At 45.2% G+C, this 19565-nt stretch overlaps 1 protein-coding gene across 4 annotated transcripts in view; it reads right to left on the reverse strand.

The window, feature by feature from the left end:
- The window catches only part of UXS1 (UDP-glucuronate decarboxylase 1), a 96892-nt gene that overhangs the window by 25659 nt on the left and 51668 nt on the right, over nt 1-19565 (reverse strand). For all 4 annotated transcript variants that reach the window (XM_004461135.4, XM_004461134.3, XM_058278289.1 and 1 more), the window contains exons 7-9: nt 11277-11381; nt 6248-6307; nt 4290-4411 (exon numbers count right to left, since the gene is read on the reverse strand). In XM_004461135.4, the coding sequence (XP_004461192.1) occupies nt 4290-4411; nt 6248-6307; nt 11277-11381 (287 nt within the window). The remainder of the gene's footprint in view (nt 1-4289; nt 4412-6247; nt 6308-11276; nt 11382-19565) is intronic.

The raw sequence follows: 19565 nt of genomic DNA on the forward strand, positions 1-19565 counted from the left end.
AAGCAAGATTCTCCAAGGTGTGAAATGCTCCAATTCATGTGGGTGAGAGTGACAGCAGAGGGGAGAGGCCACACCGAATCAGGGGCTGGGGGGTTGCGCTGGCTCAAAGCTTCCCCAACAGCCTGGCTTTAGTGTTACCAATCGGGCAGACATTCCCTAGCATTTGCCAGGTGCAGGCTACGGTCCTCCTCACTGCCAGGCCAGGAGCAGGTAATGCTTCCCTCACGAATCTCCAGGAGAGACACGTGGGGCCCGCAGAGGACACCTCAGCCAGCAGGCGACAGAGCCGGGGACAGACCCAAAACCACGGAGGTGCAGAGCCACAAGCCGCCTTGTGCAGGCTGCTTGCTGAACACTTTTTTTGAAATATGAAAGGTATAATACATATACCAGCTATGTCAGTTTTTAAAAGTATTTTGATGCTGAACAGTAAAACAAAAACACACCCTTAAAATCACAGGACGGGCTGATCTCTGAGCTGTTGTGCCTTCTGCTCCACCAGTGTAAAGCTTTATGAATTACAGCCTGTTGTGCAGACCCAGCCCAGTCATGGGCCACAGATCCTGGGAATTAAAACTCCTGTGGGGGCCATCAACTCACATGCACACAGCGCTGACCTCCGACCAGACACGGGCCCCACATTTATAAAACCACAAAGGCCAGATGCACATGGAAGCAGCAATTTATCTCAGAGATTTTCAAAATATTCACGACAGATGCTCTTGGATCCTACCTTCAATCGTATTCCGGCCACTGGAAGAAACGACAAGGGAGTGTTTCTTTAGGTAATGGCTGTGTTCTGAAATGAGCAGGTGAGGGGGGATTTCTGGGAAATCAAATTCAATTTTGAATAGAATTCCTTTTTGAATCCCCAGTTTTACATATAAGTTTATCCAGAATGAGATACACCCATGTACCATGAGAGGTCTTGATGATAAAATGAACATCTGTAGTTACAAAGGGATATATCAGATAAAAAATATTAAGAATTGAAGTTATTAAAATCAAGTATGCCTTTGGCATACTTTCCCACTGGGTTCATACTTCTTTCTGATCACTCTTTAAAACAATTGTTTCCAGATGGCATAACTTGCCATACTTGAAGTTCTGAATTTTCCCCTAAAACTTGCTCTCTGGAAAGGCTGCACATTTAGAACTATGAACTGACGGCGTCACAGTGCAGCTCCTTGTTGATGGATCTCACTGCTCTTGAGGAGCAGCTGATGATTTTGGAGCAATCCCGGGAGGGTGACTGACTCGCTCTTAGGAGCGCCTCGAAGGAAACCACAGCTCCTCCCGACTCAGAGACACACGGACCGCGCTTCCTCTCAGCGAGGCTTCCTGACCGTCCTGTGACTCTGCAGAACGATTCTGAAAGCTCCTCCTGGGAGCGCTGGTGGAGAGGAACACGGCACTGCAGGCAGCGAGCTTGGGGTTCAAGCCCTACCCAGGGCCAAGGAGCAGGAAACAAGCCTGGAGCCCGCTCTCCCGTCTGTAAGATGGGTCTAGGCACACCCACCTCGCAGGGGCTGAGCGGCAATTTACCAGCCCCAGCCCCAACAGCCCCTGTGAGCGTGCAGGGGGTCCCCAAGTGTCCCTTCAGACAGTGCCCCCTTGGGACCGGCGCGACCATGCCCTGAGGGCACTGGGGCCAGGACTCAGAATCCAAGGAGTTACATTCACGGAACTGAAGAGAAAAGAGGAGCTGCAAAATCAGTCCCAGAAAAGAGGCGGTGCTTTGCAGTCAGAGGCGCAGAGGGAGCCAGTGATTTGCCCCAGACCAGGCCACAACCAGAGGGTCAAGTGTATCCCCCAGACGAGGCCGCTGTCCCGGGACCAACCCTGAACCCGCAGATAAGGCCACTGCCCTGGGGACCAACCCTGAACCCCCAGAGGAGGCCACTGCCCAGGGGGCCAACCCTGAACCCCTGAGAGGCCACTGTCCAGGGGGACCAACCCTGAACCTCCAAACGAGGCTGCTGCCCAGGGGGCCAACCCTGAACCCCCAGACGAGGCCACTGCCCAGGGGGCCAACCCTGAACCCCTGAGAGGCCACTGCCCAGGGGGCCAACCCTGAACCCCCAGACGAGGCCGCTGCCCAGGGGGACCAACCCTGAACCCCCAGATGAGGCCGCTGCCCAGGGGGACCAACCCGGAACCCCCAGACGAGGCTGCTGCCCAGAGGGCCAACCCTGAACCCCTGAGAGGCCACTGTCCAGGGGGACCAACTCGGAACCCCCAGACGAGGCTGCTGCCCTGGGGGACCAACCCTGAACCCCCAGACAAGGTCGCTGCCCAGGGGGCCAACCCTGAACCCCCAGACAAGGCCGCTGCCCTGGGGACCAACCCTGAACCCCCAGATGAGGCCGCTGAGAGGAGACACTCTTGCCAAGGAGGAATAATGAACCACAGGCACGAGGTACCAGCTATTCGCATGATGGACTCATAGCAGGTACGTCACTTTATAGGGTTCCAAGCAATTCCACCCACGCGGTTAAACTCCTGAGACCCTGTGAGAACAGAGGTTTAAATACCAACAGTTCCAGAGCCATCTAGGCGTCACATTCCCAGGTTCAGGTTATATATGACTGGTGCAAATTCAGTACTAGTAGGAGGAGGAATACACAGATTGTCGGGTATCCATGTGCTACTCCCGGTAAACAGTCAGTGCTCAATCAAAGTTGCATTACTATTAAACACTGTAATTATCTTAAGTTCATTTCTTAAGATAATATGTATATTCAGAGAAGCACTGAGTCACACTATTAATCATTTAATACAAATGAAAAAGTCAGTAAAAAATGTCATAACGGCTCACCAGCTTTACCTATGTAAAAATTCACTAAAGTAAAAAACATCATAAGACTGAAAGGAAGAGAAAACAGATGAGAACCAGATCACTCCTCAAACGCATTATGTAATAAAAAGCAATAAAACAACTTGCCCCTCACACACTCCAGTCAATTTTCATAGGTAGCAACATATACACAGGTTGTTGGGTATCTGGGAGACCATCTTAAACTTTTGTGTCAAGATATTCCAGGACCAAAAAACGATCAAGGCATGTCCTTTCTAAAATGATAGACATTTCTTAGAATAAAGACACAACATTAGCTGACTTCCCAAAGGCTTTAGAGCAATTGGTTTTGTTTGTAGTCAAGAAATAAAGTAGAGGCATATTTCGCTAAAAATATGAAGAAAAGGGCCCCCTGACAAAACTCTGAAAAAAAAAAATAATGAGGCAACGTGTGCGTGGTATTACGTTGCCGTAGCCCCTTCAGTGCTCTGGAAACGACCGGCTGTGAGGTGTGGGCAGCAGGGCTCCCGCCTCCTGCACGTGCTGATGCTATTGGCTCCCCGCCCTCCTAAGATGTAAAAGCTCGGAGCCCCCCACTCCCAGAGCCAGCAGCTTGCTTGCAGCCTTGGCCACTCAAGAGACAGGGCCCTCAGCCTGAAGCCTGAGAGCACAGGCCGGCTCATGTCTGACCCGGGCCCTCCATGCCCACATTTATTTATCCCCATAGTTCTCACTTGAATAAAGTGGGGGAGTGGCTCATTTTCAGAACGTGTGATCTGGAAGTGCTGCTCCAAGCACACTGAGGACAAATTCACTGGGAAAATGGATGAAGCGAGCCAAGTCCAAGGCCGGATGCTCCTTGGAGGCCCTCATCTGCGCGAACCCGACTGCCCTCAGCAGCTCTCTTAGGAGGGCATGACGGGAACCAACAGTAGGTCACCTGGTGAGAGTCAGGATGGGAGCCTGGCTCTTCCTGCTTTGTCTGCGGCTCTTTCTGCTACACCACGTGGGTGGGCAAACCTGTGACCTGAAACTATTCGCCGTAGGAGCGTCCAAGTATGACAAGGGACAATGCATAAATCAGGAAACGTAAATAAATATATATATAAATAACTCTACCTAAAGAGGTACAAATTAAGCAATAATGAATTCATTTTATACCTATTATAATCAAAAGGAAAGCAAAAAAAAAAAAAAACCCACTGATATGGAAAACACTTAGTGCTGGTGGGCAATGCCAGTAAAGAAGCACCCAGATCACATTCATACAATAGCATTCTCAACCTAAGAATTTCCCCCAGGAAATCACTTTTTTAAAAGAAAGGAGATCTGTAGAAGCTCTTGATAATACTATTCTCCAACACCCACCCCTAGCAAAATTATTCATGGCATTTAATTCCTTTACAGCACTTTATGTTTGATGCTGTTGAAAACATCAAAACCGTCCCCCAAGAACAGGTGCCCTGTGAGCAAAACCCGACTAAATCAATACCTGCTTCATATAGGCATAGCACATGGTCTCGGCAACGCGTTTGCCTTCGTCGTAACAGGCTCGGGGTCCTATTGGATTCACGTGGCCCCAGTAATCCTCACTTTGAGGGTGAACTTCAGGATCTATGGATGGGGAAAGACAGGAATTTGTTTTCATCCTTCCTGTTACTCCGGCTTACGAACACTGCATATTTATGACACAAAAGGGTGCTTTGAAAAGACCAAGGTAAGCATTTGCAAATGCTTAAGGAAGGAACCTCAGTGTTCTCAAATCAATTCTCTAAGTTCCAGTGGGACCGTGGTGTTTTTACCTCCAATGAAGTAACGGTGGCATTTTACTATTTTACAGAAAAACTAACTGAATTAAGAGATCAAAGTCAATTTTAAGTCTTCTCTCTCTTTCATAAATTGTTCTTCACTTTTAGGTTGTTTAGACAAACTATAACTAAATATAATCCAAATGAAGAGTTACAAAGTTTAATTTTATATTTATAACATATAATTATAGCAAAACATATGTTTATTGAGAATTTTTGAAAAATCCCCATGGAACACAATGACTGTCAGCTACCCATCGCCAGAACAAAGTTGAGAACAACGGATGGAAGAACCAGAACACAGCGGTGGGTGAATTCCACAAATCACAACAGAAAATTGCTTACGCACCCTACAGAAAACAAGCTGCTGTCAAATACGCAGACGACAGAGCAGGTGGACAGTGGCGTGGGGGTAGGTGTGGGACAGATGTCACTGTGCCCTTGTAGACAGAGAACAAAGCACCTTTACCATTTTAGAAAGCTTCAGCCCTTCTGACTGTATCAGCACTACTTGTTTTGTGATATATTAACTCAGGAAGCAAAGAGGACCCACCAAAGGCCATGTCCAGGGATACCTGACTCCCTTGCTGAGCCTTGATACAGAAAGAGGGAGGGGAGGATGCAAGAGTCCACTCCCCTGCCTACTCTAAAAGCAACTGAGCAAACACGTGGCAGATATTCCTAAGATCTCAAGGTAGAAGCAGGTGCCGCTCTACCTTTTCATTGGGATTACAAAGAATATAAACTGCATTTAGTAGGATTTTTATTTTGGTGGGGTTTTTTTTTCCATTTGGTCCCCTTACTATGGAAAAAAAAAAAAAAGCATCTCTTCAGCCTCATTTCTACAGTCCACATAGTAATGTGATGTAGAAAATTACATCATGCCAGAGTCCGGCTCCTACACTCTGCCGAGTCAACTGAGCAGCTCTTCCCAACACTGCACTCACGTCTGTTTGGGGTTTGAGTAGAAATCAACATGAACTGAAAATGGGACTCTCATCATCACTCCAAACACTCCCTCTCTTTAAGAGCAAAACCGAGGCACTCATGGACTGGGGAGGGGAGAATGAAAGCACTGCAGGTTGGTAAAACAGGTTCGTGATTTTTCTGGATCTTTTTAAGGTTCTTCCAGAACTGTCTGTAAGTTCCTTGAGCAATCAGGGCATGACTCTTCACCATTTGGACCTTAAAGGCCAACCTGCAAGTACTTGGTCGGTCAGACCCAGAAAACTGCATTGTTCCCACTAGAGAATAACATACGCCAGCTAAACAGTTAAAAATAAAACCAAATGAATTCGATCCCTGGGGTACCTTCACAACAGAATGGTAAGAACACTTTCGTGGGATTCGTAATGGTGGATCCTTCTTTATCTGCAAGGCCACGTGACAAAATACCCCAAGGGCGTGCTTCGGTGGCTAAGGAAATAGTCTCAGGGCACCCAGAGGAGGGCCCTGGAGACTAAGGCTGAGGTGGGAAGACGCTGTGCTATCCTGCACAGGAATACGGAGTGGTTTTGATCGTCTCAGGAATGGAATCCTGAAATCATCTTTGATGGCTTCTTAAAAAAATCTGAGACAGGCTGAAAACAGTCAAATGGGGCTGGAGCCCCTCCCCCCCACCATGGGAGCACCACTCACTCACCTCCGTACACCTCAGAGGTAGAGGCCAGGAGCAGACGTGCTCCCACTCGTTTCGCCAGCCCTACAAAAAACAAACGAGAGGCTGAATTTCAGGAAAACCCATGCATGTGCACATTTTTACGGCTAATGTAAGTAATTTCTTTTTAACATTAAAGGCACCTGATTATCTATATATCATTAATTATACACTCTTTTTTTTAAAAGATTAATTTATTTCTCTCCTGCTCCCCCCCCCAGTTGTCTGCTCTCTGCGTCCATTCGCTTGTGTTCTTCTGTAACTGCTTCTATCCTTATCAGTGGCACCGGGAATCTGTGTTTCTTTTCGTTGGGTCATCTTGTTGTGTCAGCTCTCCATGTGTGCGGCGCCATTCTTGGGCAGGCTGCACTTTCTTTTGCGCTGGGTGGCTCTCCTTATGGGGCTCACTCCTTGAGCGTGGGGCTCCCCTACGTGGGGGACACCTGTGTGGCACGACACTCCTTGCATGCATCAGCACTGCGCATGGGCCAGCTCCACGCGGGTCAAGAAGTCCTGGGGTTTGAACTGCAGACCTCCCATGTGATAGGCGGATGCCCTCTCCATTGGGCCAAGTCCGCTCTTAATGCCTTGCTTCGGAACCAAAAGAAAAACAAAAATCATACGAAAACTGCAAATGAACTCCCAGGACAGAATTTATTGGATACTTATAGCTGTAAGCAGGGTCAAATTTTCACAAATGTGGATCTGTTAGTTCAATAAGGTATGATTTGAGATTCGTTAATTCTTTTTTGTCCCTAGAATATCAACCATTGTTTAGTATTTTACCAAGTAAATTCACTCTTGACAGAAAGAAGCTGGGCCCAGCTCACCTTTTTTTTAAAAAAAAAAGATTTTATTTATTTATTTCTCCCTTTGTTTTTCACTTGTTGAGTCTGTCTGTCCTCGTTTCTTTATGAGACAATGGAAGCCAAACCCATGGCCTCTGATGTGGGACGGAGGTGTCTAATCACTTGAGTCACCTCTGCTCCCCGCTTTGTTGTGTCTCTCTGCTTTTCCTCTCCACAGCTCTTGTTGCGCTATCATGTTGCGCCAGCTCACTGAGCCTGCCTTCGCATCAGCTTGCAGTCTTCTTTAGGTGGCACTGGAAACCTCTGCTCCCGGCTTTGTTGTATCTCCCATTACGTCCTTTCCTTCTTGTCTCTTGTTGTGTCAGCCATGCTTGCCTGTCACGCGTACTCACTGTCTTCTTTAGGAGGCACCAGGATCTGAACCAGGGACCTCCCATGTGGTAGGCGGAAGCCTGGTCACCTGAGCCACATCTGCTTCCCCGTCTCATCTTTTTTTTTTAAGATTTATTTATTTATTTAATTCCTCCCCTCCCCCGGTTGTCTGTTCTCTGTGTCTATTTGCTGCGTCTAGTTTCTTTGTCCGCTTCTGTTGTCGTCAGCTGCACGGGAAGCATGGGCAGCGCCATTCCTGGACAGGCTGCACTCTCTTTCGTGCTGGGCAGCTCTCCTTATGGGGCGCACTCCTTGTGCGTGGGGCTCCCCTATGCGGGGGACACCCCTGCGTTGCACGGCGCTCCTTGCGTGCATCAGCACTGCGTATGGGCCAGCTCCACACGGGTCAAGGAGGCCCGGGGTTTGAACTGTGGACCTCCCATGTGGGGGACGGACGCCCTAACCACTGGGCCAAGTCCGTTTCCCGCCCCATCTCATCTTAACTTCCATTATTCCCCCCAAAATGGTCCACCAACTTCTTCTTGAATGTGACCTTCCATTTCTACTGCCCTCCCATTTCTTTTGTCAGCCCTCCCCTCATCCTCCTGCCTTTTCATTTGCTTCCTTCAAGGTTCAACCTAAAAGCTGCACCTCCTCCAAGTGGCCTGCCAGGTGTCCTCAGTCCTACCCTGAACCCCTTTCCAACACCCATTCTTCACACTTAGCATGGACTAGCGTCCCTCAATATCTATGTTTTTTAGACTGGTGGTCAAGGAAGTACGGCAAGCACGCCACTCTTTCATACCAAGTCCCACTGTACTGTAGCTCATTGGTGGCCCCCTAACATCCTGCACAAAACCAACTCTGCTACCTTTTCCAACCCAACCATGTTCCATGCCAGAGTCTTCTGTGCACAGTACACCACATGGTACACACCCCTTTGCATTTGGCTTTGCACACAGGGTGGAGGTCCAGGATGTGTGCCCGTGACGTGTCGCTAGGAGAGAGAGGCAAGGCGTGCAGGCCTAATCTGTGGGCATTTCTGGGGGAGGCTGGGGTGGAACCAAAGGGTCCTAGCATGATGGTGCCAGGGGTATAGGAGCAGCTGGGGAAGGAAGCAGGGAGCCATGAAGCCATCAAGAATAACGGGGAATGGTGTAACTCGGTGGTTGAGTGCCTGCTTCCCACATACAAGGTTCCCAGTACCTCCAAAAAAAAGAGAGAGAGAACAAGGTTGCTGAAATGGTAAGGGTTTGAAGATAAAACTGCAAATTCCACAATGGTCTTGAGGCAAAAAAAAAAAAGCTCAACAGTGAATCTCCATTCTAACTTGTCTGGTTGAGGCAATCAATGGTAGTCGCTCTCAAATGAAGGACCCTGCGGCCTTTTTCCCCCTCATTTAAACCTTTCTTTTGAAAGAATCGTAGATTCAAATGCAGTTTCAGAAGTAATTAATATAGTGCTATCCCACAGAGGCTTTACCAGTTTTGCCCAAGGGTAACATCGTACCAAACCACAATCCAATACCACCACTGGGATCCTGACATCGATGTTTTCATCACGGTGAAGGTCCCTCCTGTGACCCGTTATAGCCAAACTCCCTTCCCCATCCCTTCCCTGACCATTAACCTGTCCCCCATTTCTGTAATCTTGTATTGCAACAATAACATGTACCTTTTAGGACTGGATTTTGGATTTTGTCATTCCACGTAATTCTGTGGAGATTGAGCTGGGCTGCTGCTTGCATGCAGAGTCCACTGCTTCCTACTGCTGAGCAGTGCTGGGGGGCAGGGCGCTGCTTAATCATTCGCCTGTTCTAGGGCATGCAGGTCTCGGCGCTGGTAAATGAAGCCATAAAGCCGCTATACTTGAACACTCACTACAGGATGTTGTGTGGACAGAACTCTCCGCTTCTCTGGGATGACGCCCAGGAGTGCTCTTCTTGGGTCACGTGGTAGGCTCACGCTCAGTTGTTCAAGAAACTGCCTGTTTTCAGAGTAACCGAACCACTTCCCATTCCTACCACCTGTGGTCCTTCTAGCTTGTGTTTTTGCTCTAAAATTTGGGGCATACAAATATGCGACGTGCTGTATTTTCAAGGGCAACTGAGCTGAAGGCTTTCAAAACCAAGACGATTTCTGCACCATTTCGGTAGCCTGACTTACACAGGATTCATAGAGGCGACAGTCCTTGGGTGAAGCCAGGGACGCTATCCTGTGTTGCTCAGTGACCTGGGATTTATGCTGAGACTGGACAAAAAGGTTTCTTCAGATGGAAGGAGCCAAGCACAGTACCAGATGAGGAAGGGCTTGGGCAGGCACCAATCCATCATGTGTCAAGTACAGTTACGGCCAATCACCACTCTTCTGCGCTCAGAATATGAAGTCTCACTTGGGTCTCTTCCGACCTAATTTTCTACCTTCTGCTTTTGTCCGTCTCACTCCTGGAAGGCCGTTCACTGTTCCTCCAAGACCTCCATGTCCAACTCTCACTCATGACTCAGGCCCTGACTCAAAAGTCACTTTCCCCTTGAATTCTACTAGCAGTTCCCTGGAGCCTTTTGCTTCCTGTTATGCTGCTATGTCACCTCCCTATAAGAAGCTAAGATTCCAGGGAAAGGAACCTTCTATAATCCTTACCTTATCTCCCCCCAGCCTTGGGCCCAGGAACTGCATCAACAAATAGATGGAATAAATGATCTCCTTTTGAGTGTCTTGTGTTTGACATGGGTTTCCTCTGCCGTGTCTAGTTCTGGAATGGGGGCGGGGGGGGGGGGGGCAGAGGAGAGAGTGTGGGAAGGGGCTGGAGGGCTCTCAGAGCTTGTGCATCAAGAATGGGACAGCCTCCACCAAGCCACCCCAGAAGCAGAGATGGAGGCACTCTGTCTTGTCTGGATAGGTTACAACAAAGAGGAGGACAAATTCCCCCTCTAGATGAGAAGAATGGATCATTTTACTTCATACAGAGTCTGATTCCCTCAAATGTTTAGTCCAAGACTTAAAATCCAATCTCTGGCTGCCCTTTTAGTTCCCTGTCTCCAGGCTTCATGCAAATTCAAATTAAGTGCTGCATTTCCCAAATCCATTTCTATAACCTGTTTGTATATTCCTATAATTTAATCCATTTTTACATGAAATTTTAAAAATGGGTTCCTTCCTTCTACTCTGCATCTAATCAAAAACCCTAGATGCTTGATACCTGTGCCAAACTGAAGCACGTCTCTAAATTTCAACATTAACATGCGCATATTAATCCACAGCTGTACCTCCGAGGCATGTTATCTGTGAATATGCACATACAGCCACTTTAACCAGGCTGACTCTTTCATCTTCCCTTCTAAAGTGAATCTTGCAGTGAGCCTGGAGCCAGGCCCTCAGTTTCCACACCCTCCGTGAGGACAGTTCCTCTTCCCACGGCTTGAAGGAGCACCGTCACAACACTCTCCTGTGCCCGGTCCCTGACAATCCATTCTCAGGCTCGAAGCCACCAGTGCTTCCTGCCAACAAAGACGCAAGCAACTAGTTCTGGGCTTTGGTCAGCTCGTTTCAAGAGGGGAGAGGGAGAGGTTGCTGGGCAATCACTTTGAAGAGCAGGCGGTCACTTGAGATTTCCTCTGAGGGACCACAGAAATTACTAGGACACAGGAAAGTTAGACTGTCTCCCCCAAGACAGACTCTGATGGCAAATAAAGTCACACTGACACAACTCTGCCTACCCGCTAAATTTTATTTTGGGAAGATCAAGATAAAAGTCTAAACCAACTTAATTAACTATGGTCGGAATGTTCCAAATGCTCCCAACAAGAGCAGCAAGGTAAGATAATGACAACTTACCCAACATATTTAACGTCCCGATCGTATTGGTCTTTAACGTCTTGATAGGGTTATACATGTAGTTTGGAGGGGAGGCTGGAGATGCCAGGTGATATATCTGGTCAACTGAAAGAGATAATACGGAAATACATTATTTCTAAGAAAAACACTAAAACTATTTCCAACTCCTAGGAACTGCATTGTGAGAATAAGCGTTGTTTATCTTCCACCAAAATTCTAGTTGTTAATGTATTTTTAGTCATGAAAGCTAATTTACATTTACAATTAGAAGAACTTTAAACAGAAATACAAAAGCTAATTATCTGGAACCAAAACATGTGCTGGGCCAATTATTTGAGTCTTGTTTTCCTCAAACTAGAGGCAATTTGATTACCAAACTGATTTTTTTCTGAAAAGATTTATCCCAGACAATATCAGAAGGAAGACTGATTTTCAGACATTAGAGCATAAATATCTAAAAGCAAAAGTACAAAAGTATGAGAGAAAAGTAGCTTTCACTTCATTTTTATGCATTCTGTACATAAAATCAGACCCTGAGCTAGGGGTATGGGAGAGTGGATTTAAATCCACAAATGGCACAATTAAGATTCTGCAGAACTCCACTCATGTGCAGACACTAACTGTCAGATCACCCATTCCCAAATTATCCACTCTGCAGGCTCAACTTACACCTACCACACAGCTCTTGTGGACTGAATTTCTACCTGTGAAATGGCACTGGTGGGTGAATATGAGGAGAGTCATTCTACTAGACCGAGTCTGTGCCATTTCATTCCACTTTAGCTACAGGTGAAAGAAAACACCTGCCCTCCCCGCCCCTCAGAGAAGAGCTGCAGAATGGGGATTTTAAAGCACCCCCCTGCACACAGCACAGCCCTTTCCCCGCCCCCACCCTGCCCCCCAGTTCCCGGCCTGCTGGCTCCTACACACAGCCTCTCGCCGTTTTCCTGTCCTGGTGACCACAGGCTCTCCTTGGCAGTTACGGCGCACCAGGGGATAGGTTCAGAGATGACAGGCCAAACAAGCAAATGTGGCGAAAAACATGTTCCCATGAAGAATTAAACTTTTCTTATGAACACCCCACTCCTGCCTCCCCATCTGACCTGGAAATCTCCTCTAACCTCCAGGACAGCAGAGGGAACTGAACAGTGACTTTGGGACCTGGGGCCATCTACCTGGCACACACGCCCCATCCCGATGGTGATATGACAATAGCATGCCCATGCTAGCGGGCCAGAAGGGTGGCTCCATCCAGGACTCTGGGATCTGGGCTGGTTTCCTACCTGATTCATTCGACTGGTTGCAGAATTTCAAGCTGAGAGTGTCTGGGAGACTGAGTGCACAGAAGCCACTTAAGGGAAGAGTTTACTGCAGGCCACTGGAAAAGGGGGATGTTTGGGAATGGGATACAGGTATTGCCCAGGCCCATGGAAATGCCAAGGCAGGAACGTGGGAAATATGATGGGTCCCCTCTTCTGGATATTTCTAAGGCCTCTTTGTTTGCCTTGACTACTTCAGGGAGCTCCTGAAGTGATTTTTTTTTAAAGGCTTCCTATTTTAAAAATGATACTCAAGAGAGGTGAAAGCAGTTGGAAAAAAGATTATTAGTGGAGAGGGGTAAACCTTTAACAAACTGAAAAGCAAAATTAACCGTTTTAAGAAGACCAAACTAAACTCAAAGCTAACAGAAAGAAGGAAATAACAATTACAGCAGACATAAATGGAATAGAGAATTGAGAGCGAGAGAGAGAATCAATGAAACCAAAAGTTGGTTCTTTGAAAAGGCCAAAAACTTGACAAACCTTTAGCTAGACCAACAAAGAAAAAGAGAGAATGCAAATAATTAAACTAGAAATGAAAGGGGAACATTCCTACTGACCCCACCAGAAATAAATAGGAATATAAGAGTTAGTATGAACAACTGTATGCCAACAAACTAGACAACTGACATGAGTCAAATTCCTCAAAACACACAAACTATTCACGCTGACTCAAGAGGAAAGACAAGACCTCAACAAACCAATGAGAGATTGGAGCAGTAATCAAAAACCTCTCAACAAATTAGATTAGCAGTTATGTAAGGCAAAGGAAGGGGGATCGCGAGATGACTGCTAAGGGGTAAGGGGTTTTTCTTTTTGGATTAATGAAAATGCTCTAAAACTGAATGTGGTGATGAATGCACAACTCTGTGATTATACAAAAGGCCAATGAATGTACACTTAGGATGGACTGTAGGGTATGTGAATATATCTTAATAAAATTGCTTTAAAAATGAACTCCCAACAAAGAAAAGTCCAAAACCAGATGGTTTCAAGAATAAATTATACCAAACATTGCAAGAAGAATTAACACTAATCCTGCTCAAATACTTCCAAAAAACGGAATGGTAGGGAACACTACCTAACTCTGAGGCCAACATCACCCTAATATCAAAACCAGATAAAGATACCAAGAGAAAAGAAAATTACAGACCAATATCACTTATAAATATAGATGCAAAAATCCTCAAACAAAATATTAGGAGACCAGATCCAATAGCAAATAACAGAACTATACACCATGATCAAATGAGATTTATCACAAGTATGCAAGGGTAGTTCAACAAAAAAACCAATTAGCTTAATATACCACATTACAGAACAAAGGGAAAAACCACATGATCATCTCAAGTGATGCAGGAAAGATCAATGACAAAATCTACCACTCCTTCTTAATAAAAATATTCAGAAAAATAGGAATAGGAGGAAACTACCTCAACATGATAAAAGGCATATATGAAAAACCCAGGGCTCACATACTCAGTGGTAAAAGAAAGCTTTCCCTGTAAGATCTGGAATAAGACAAGGATATTCAAAGTCACAGGTATCCAACATTGTATGGGAAATTCTAGCCAGGGTAATAAAGCAAGAAAAAGAAATAAAAGGCATCCAAATAGGAAAGGAATAAGTAATACTTTCCTATTAGGAGATAATATGAGCCTATATATATAAAATTCACAAAAATCCACAATAGCTCCTAGAGCTAACAAACAAATTCAACAAAATGCAGGTGGGATACAAGAGCAACATGCCAAAAATCAGTTCAGGAAAGCGGATGTGACTCAAGCTATTGGGCTCCCGTCTACCGTATGGGAGGTCCACGCTTGATTCCCAGAACCTCCTGGTATCAGGAAGGTCACCGCCTGCATGGTGAGTGGGCCCAAGCAGAGAGCTGGCCTATGCAGGAATGCTGGCCTGTGCAGAGAGCTGGTGCAGCAAAATGATGCAACAAAAAGAGACACAGAGGAAAGACAATAAGAGACGCAACAGACCAGGGAGCTGAGGTGGCATAAGAGGTTGAGCGCCTCTCTCCCACTCCAGAAGGTCCCAGGATCAGTTCCTGGTACTGCCTAAAGAGAAGACAAGCAGACCCAGAAGAACTCACAGCGAATGGACACAGAGAACTGATAACAAGGCAGGGGGGGCAGGGGTGGGAATCTGTACAGTTATTCCTTCCATATTGTAGGGATTAGGGGTATGGTGTCCCTGTGATCCGGAAAAAAAATTCCATGTAAAATTTTTTGGCCTTTCCTTTGCACCAGAGAAGAAGTCTGAATTTTCTCTTTTTCATTTATGGGGTTTTTTAAGTACCTTATTGTAAAATTTGGGTTAAGTATTGAGTAAAAGGCGATACTATACAATATTATATATATATATATATAAAACGCATTTGAGTTTCTAAACTTTTTCTGTGTTGCCTGCTGGCCTTTGCATGTAATCTGCAGCTTTCACAAAACTCCCCCCATATTCCCATTTAATTTTTTATGCTGACACATGATATATAAAAACTGCGATGGGGTAAGTCACCATGTGGAATGAACAACTAGAAATGAACAACTCGAAGAGGCACTCAAGAAACCAAAACCCATTTATTTATTTATTTTTAAAGATTTATTTTATTCATTTCTCCCTCCTCCCCTTCATGCCCCCCGTTGTCTGCTCTCTGTGTCCATTTGCTGTGTGTTCTTCTGTGTCTGCTTGTAGTCTCATTAGGTGGCTCCAGGAACTGATCTGGGACCTTCCGGAGTGGGAGAGAGGCAACTACTCTCTTCTGCCACCTCAGCTCCCCTGTTCTGCTATGTCTTCTTACTTTCTCTTCTCTGTGTCTCCTGTAGCATCATCTTGCTGCACCAACTCTCTGCATCACCAGGCACTCCTGTGCGGGGCGGCTTTCCCAAGAGAGGCGGCATTCCCATGCAGGGTGGCACTCCTGCATGGCGCTGAGTTCCTGCATGGGCCAGCACTCCACGTGGGCCAGCTTGCCCTCACCAGGAGGTCCTGGGCATCGAACCCTGGACCTCCTATATTGTAGACAGGAGCCCAATTGGCTGAGCCACATCTGTTTCCCCAAAACCCAATTAAAATAGCTACTAAAAGAATCAATTATCTAGGAATAAACTTAAGCAAGCATTTATGTAAAGAGGGATTTATACATGGAAAAATACAAACTATTAATAAAAGAAACCAAAGAAGACCTAAATAAATGGAAGGACATTCCACGTTCAAGGACTTTAATACTAAATCTTGCTAAGATGTCAGTTCTGCCCAAAGAATTTTACAGAGTCAATGCAATCGCAATCACAATTCCAATAGCATTCTTTGCAGAAATGGAAAAGCCATTTGTCAAATTTATATGGAAGGGTAAAGGGCCCTAAACAGCCAAAACCATATTGAAATAGAAGGTGGAGGACTCCCGTTTCCCGATTAAAACTAAATAGAAGGCTACAATCTGGCACAAGGACAGATACATAGATGAACCACATATCTGATAAGGGTTTAATATCCAGAATATAAAAAGAAAGCCTACAACTCAACAACAAAAAGGCAAACAACCCAATTAAAACATGAGCAAATGACTTAAATAGACATTTCTCCAAAGAAGACACAAATGGCCAATAAGCACGTGAAAAAATGCTCAATATTATTAGCCAATAGGGAAATGCAAATCAAAACCACAACAACCATTTCACACTCACTAGGATGCCTAGTATTTTTAAAAATTGGAAAATAACAAATGCTGGAGAGGATGTAGAGAAATAGAAATACTTGTTCACTGTTGTTGGGAAGGTAAAATGGTGCAGTGGCGGTGGAAGACAGTTTGATGGTTCCTCAGAAAGTTAAGTATTGAATTACCATATGACCCAGCAATCCCAATTCTAGTTGTATACCCAAAAGAATTGAAAGCAGGGACTCAAACAGATATTTGCACACCATTGTTTATAGCAGTATTATTCACAATTGCCAAAAGATGGAAGCAACTGAGGTATCCATCAACAGACGAATGGATAAACAAAATGCAGTATATACACACATATATTTGGTCATAAAAAGTAATGATATTCTGATAAATACAACAACATACATGAACACTGAAGACATCAAGTTGAGTGAAATAAGCTAGACGCAAAGGGACAAATATTTTAAGATTTCACTGATATGAAATAATTGGAATAAGCAAATTCATAGAGTCAGAAAGGAAAATACAGATTACCAGAGGCTAAGGGTAGGGGTTAGGGAATAGGAAATTAGTGCTTAAATTGGTACAGAGTTTGTTTGGGGTGATGGAAAAGTTTTGGTAATGGATGGTGGTAATGGTGGCACAGCATTGTGCACGTAATTAACAGCACTACATTACATATTTGAATGTGGCTAAAAGGGGTAATTTTAGATTATATATATGTTAATAAAATTTTTTTAAAAAATCATAGGACAGTACAAACAGTGAACCCTAATGTAAAGTATGGACTACAATTAAAAATTTATTTATTTATTTATTTATTTATCTATCTATCTAGCTAGCTAGCTATCTCCCCTTCCTTCCCTCCCCCCCCCTCCCCGGTTGTCTGTTCTCTGTGTCTATTTGCTGCGTCTTCTTCTTTGTCTGCTTCTGTTGTTGTTGTCAGCAGCATGGGAATCTGTGTCTCTTTTTGTTGTGTCATCTTGCTGTGTCAGCTCTCTGTGTGGGCGTGTGGGCGGCGCCATTCCTGGGCAGGCTGCACTTTCTTTCGCACTGGGCGGCTCTCCTTATGGGGTGCACTCCTTGCGTGTGGGGCTCCCCTACGTGGGGAACACCCCTGCGTGGCAGGGCACTCCTTGTATGCATCAGCACTGCGCATGAGCCAGCTCCACATGGGTCAAGGAGGCCCAGGGTTTGAAATGCAGACCTCCCATGTGGTAGACGGATGCCCTAACCACTGGGCCAAGTCTGCCACCTACAATTAAAAATTATAATCATATTGTTTTATCAATTGCAACAAAGTTACCATATTTATGCCAAGTGTTAGCAGGGAAAACTGTGTGTGGGTGGTATATGGGAACTTTGCGTTTTCTGCATAATTTTTTTGTAAACGTACAACTTTCCTAATAAATTTTTTTAAAATTTAAAAAATGAATGGTTTTGTTTTGTGTATTTGCCCTTCTCCATTTCCCAAATCTGGGAATATAAGAGCATAAATCCTGAGCCATTCCAGATCAAGCCAGAGGCTCTTAATGCTTGCTCTGTATCCATTACCCTGAGAGGCCTCTGAAAGCATGATGTCTGAGTGGGGCACTTCAGGTGCTCTAGGAAGGAAGCCTTTGGATCTTAATATTTTTCTTAAAAACACCACATTTGAAAACCATTGTGTCAACTAAAAAACAAAATTGAGTGGGTAAAGGGGTGGATATATAGCAATTCTGTATTTTCTACATGATTATTCTGTAAACAACAACTTCTCTAATAAAAAAGAAAATTATTTTAAAAAGTAGAACAAAAGCTTATAAAAGAAATAACCTTTCTTTCAAGAGAAGTAAGAAAACTCAAAAACCTGCTTAAGGTCAGTCAATACACAAATTCGTTGAAAGGATCTGTCCAAATAAGAGGAAAATCCTCTAACTGCTGTCCCCACCCCCACAAGTTATTTTGAGTGGATAAACAGTCATAAATAGAAGCAAACAAAAATTCTATTACAGGAACTGTAAGTTATCAAGATAGTATTTTTAAATCAGTCCTTACAAAATCCCGTAACTGTTAGGTCATTTTATTTTTCAAGTTTAGAGTCCAACTCATAGTTTATAACCAGTATGAAAAATGGATCAATTTCTGCACACTCTGGGAAGCAGATTTGGCTCAACTGATAAGAGTATATGCCTACCATATGGGAGGTCCGGGGTTCAAACCCAGGGCCTCCTGACCCATGTGATGAGCTGGCCCACATGCAGTGCTGATATGCACAAGGAGTGCCCTGCCAGGCAGGGGTGTCCCCGGCCTAGAGGAGCCCCACGCGCAAGGACTGCGCCCTGTAAGAAGAGCTGCCCCACGCAGAAAAAGCGAAGGCTGCCCAGGAGTGACGCCGCACACATGGAGAGCTGACACAGCAAGATGATGGAACAAAAAAGAGACACAGATTCCCAGTGCTGCTGACAAGAATGCAAGGGGACACAGAAGAACACAAAGTAAATGGACACAGAGAGCAAACAATGGAGGGGGGGGGGAGGGAAAAGAAATAAATAAAAAATTCCTGCACACTCCACTTAAAAGTTCAAGGACTCTACATTTACGTAGCAAACTATCAACTCTGTGAGACAAGCCCCGTGTTTCCTCTTCAAAAACCCTTGTCACACCCACTGCTGCTCCCAAGCAGAGGCCAACAGAATGGATCCAGAGAAATATTCAGACCTGTCTATTCAACCACAGAGCACAACTAAGTTGTACCCAAGACTTTAGCTTGCTTCCAACCTGTCTTGCAAATCACTAGCCTGCCTGCTCAAACAAGATGGGGTTAACATAAGTTTCTCAAAAGACAGTAAAAATCAATTTGTGTGGGTTGTGATCTTACAGAATAAATATACAACACTATTTTCATTCTGGGGTAACAACATACGCAGGGAAAATAAAAGGAAACTGCATTAATGACTAAGAAAAAAAGAGTTTGGGAGTGCATGCTAATCCCCTGACATCAAACAGAAAGATGGTCTAACCTGTACCCTTGTCTCCTTTCCATATGCAAAAGTCCCAACTTTTCCCTTCAAGGATCAATTCCAACGTCAATTTAAGCAGGAAGCCTTCCTGCTGCCCCAGTCAGAAGCAATCACTCCCACAGCGTGGTGCCTGCACTCCAGTAGACCGTTTTTTTATTTTGCTCTGGAAAGTGCTTCACACACATCTTTCTTCACTAAATGACAAGCTCATTGAGCACGGGAAGCAAGACCCCTTCCTCCTTACAACCTCTAGAGCTTTGCACTGCATGGGGAGGGCAGAGCTACTCCAAGG

This window comes from Dasypus novemcinctus, chromosome 17 (assembly GCF_030445035.2).
Source record: "Dasypus novemcinctus isolate mDasNov1 chromosome 17, mDasNov1.1.hap2, whole genome shotgun sequence".
In the NCBI taxonomy this organism is placed as follows: domain Eukaryota; kingdom Metazoa; phylum Chordata; class Mammalia; order Cingulata; family Dasypodidae; genus Dasypus; species Dasypus novemcinctus.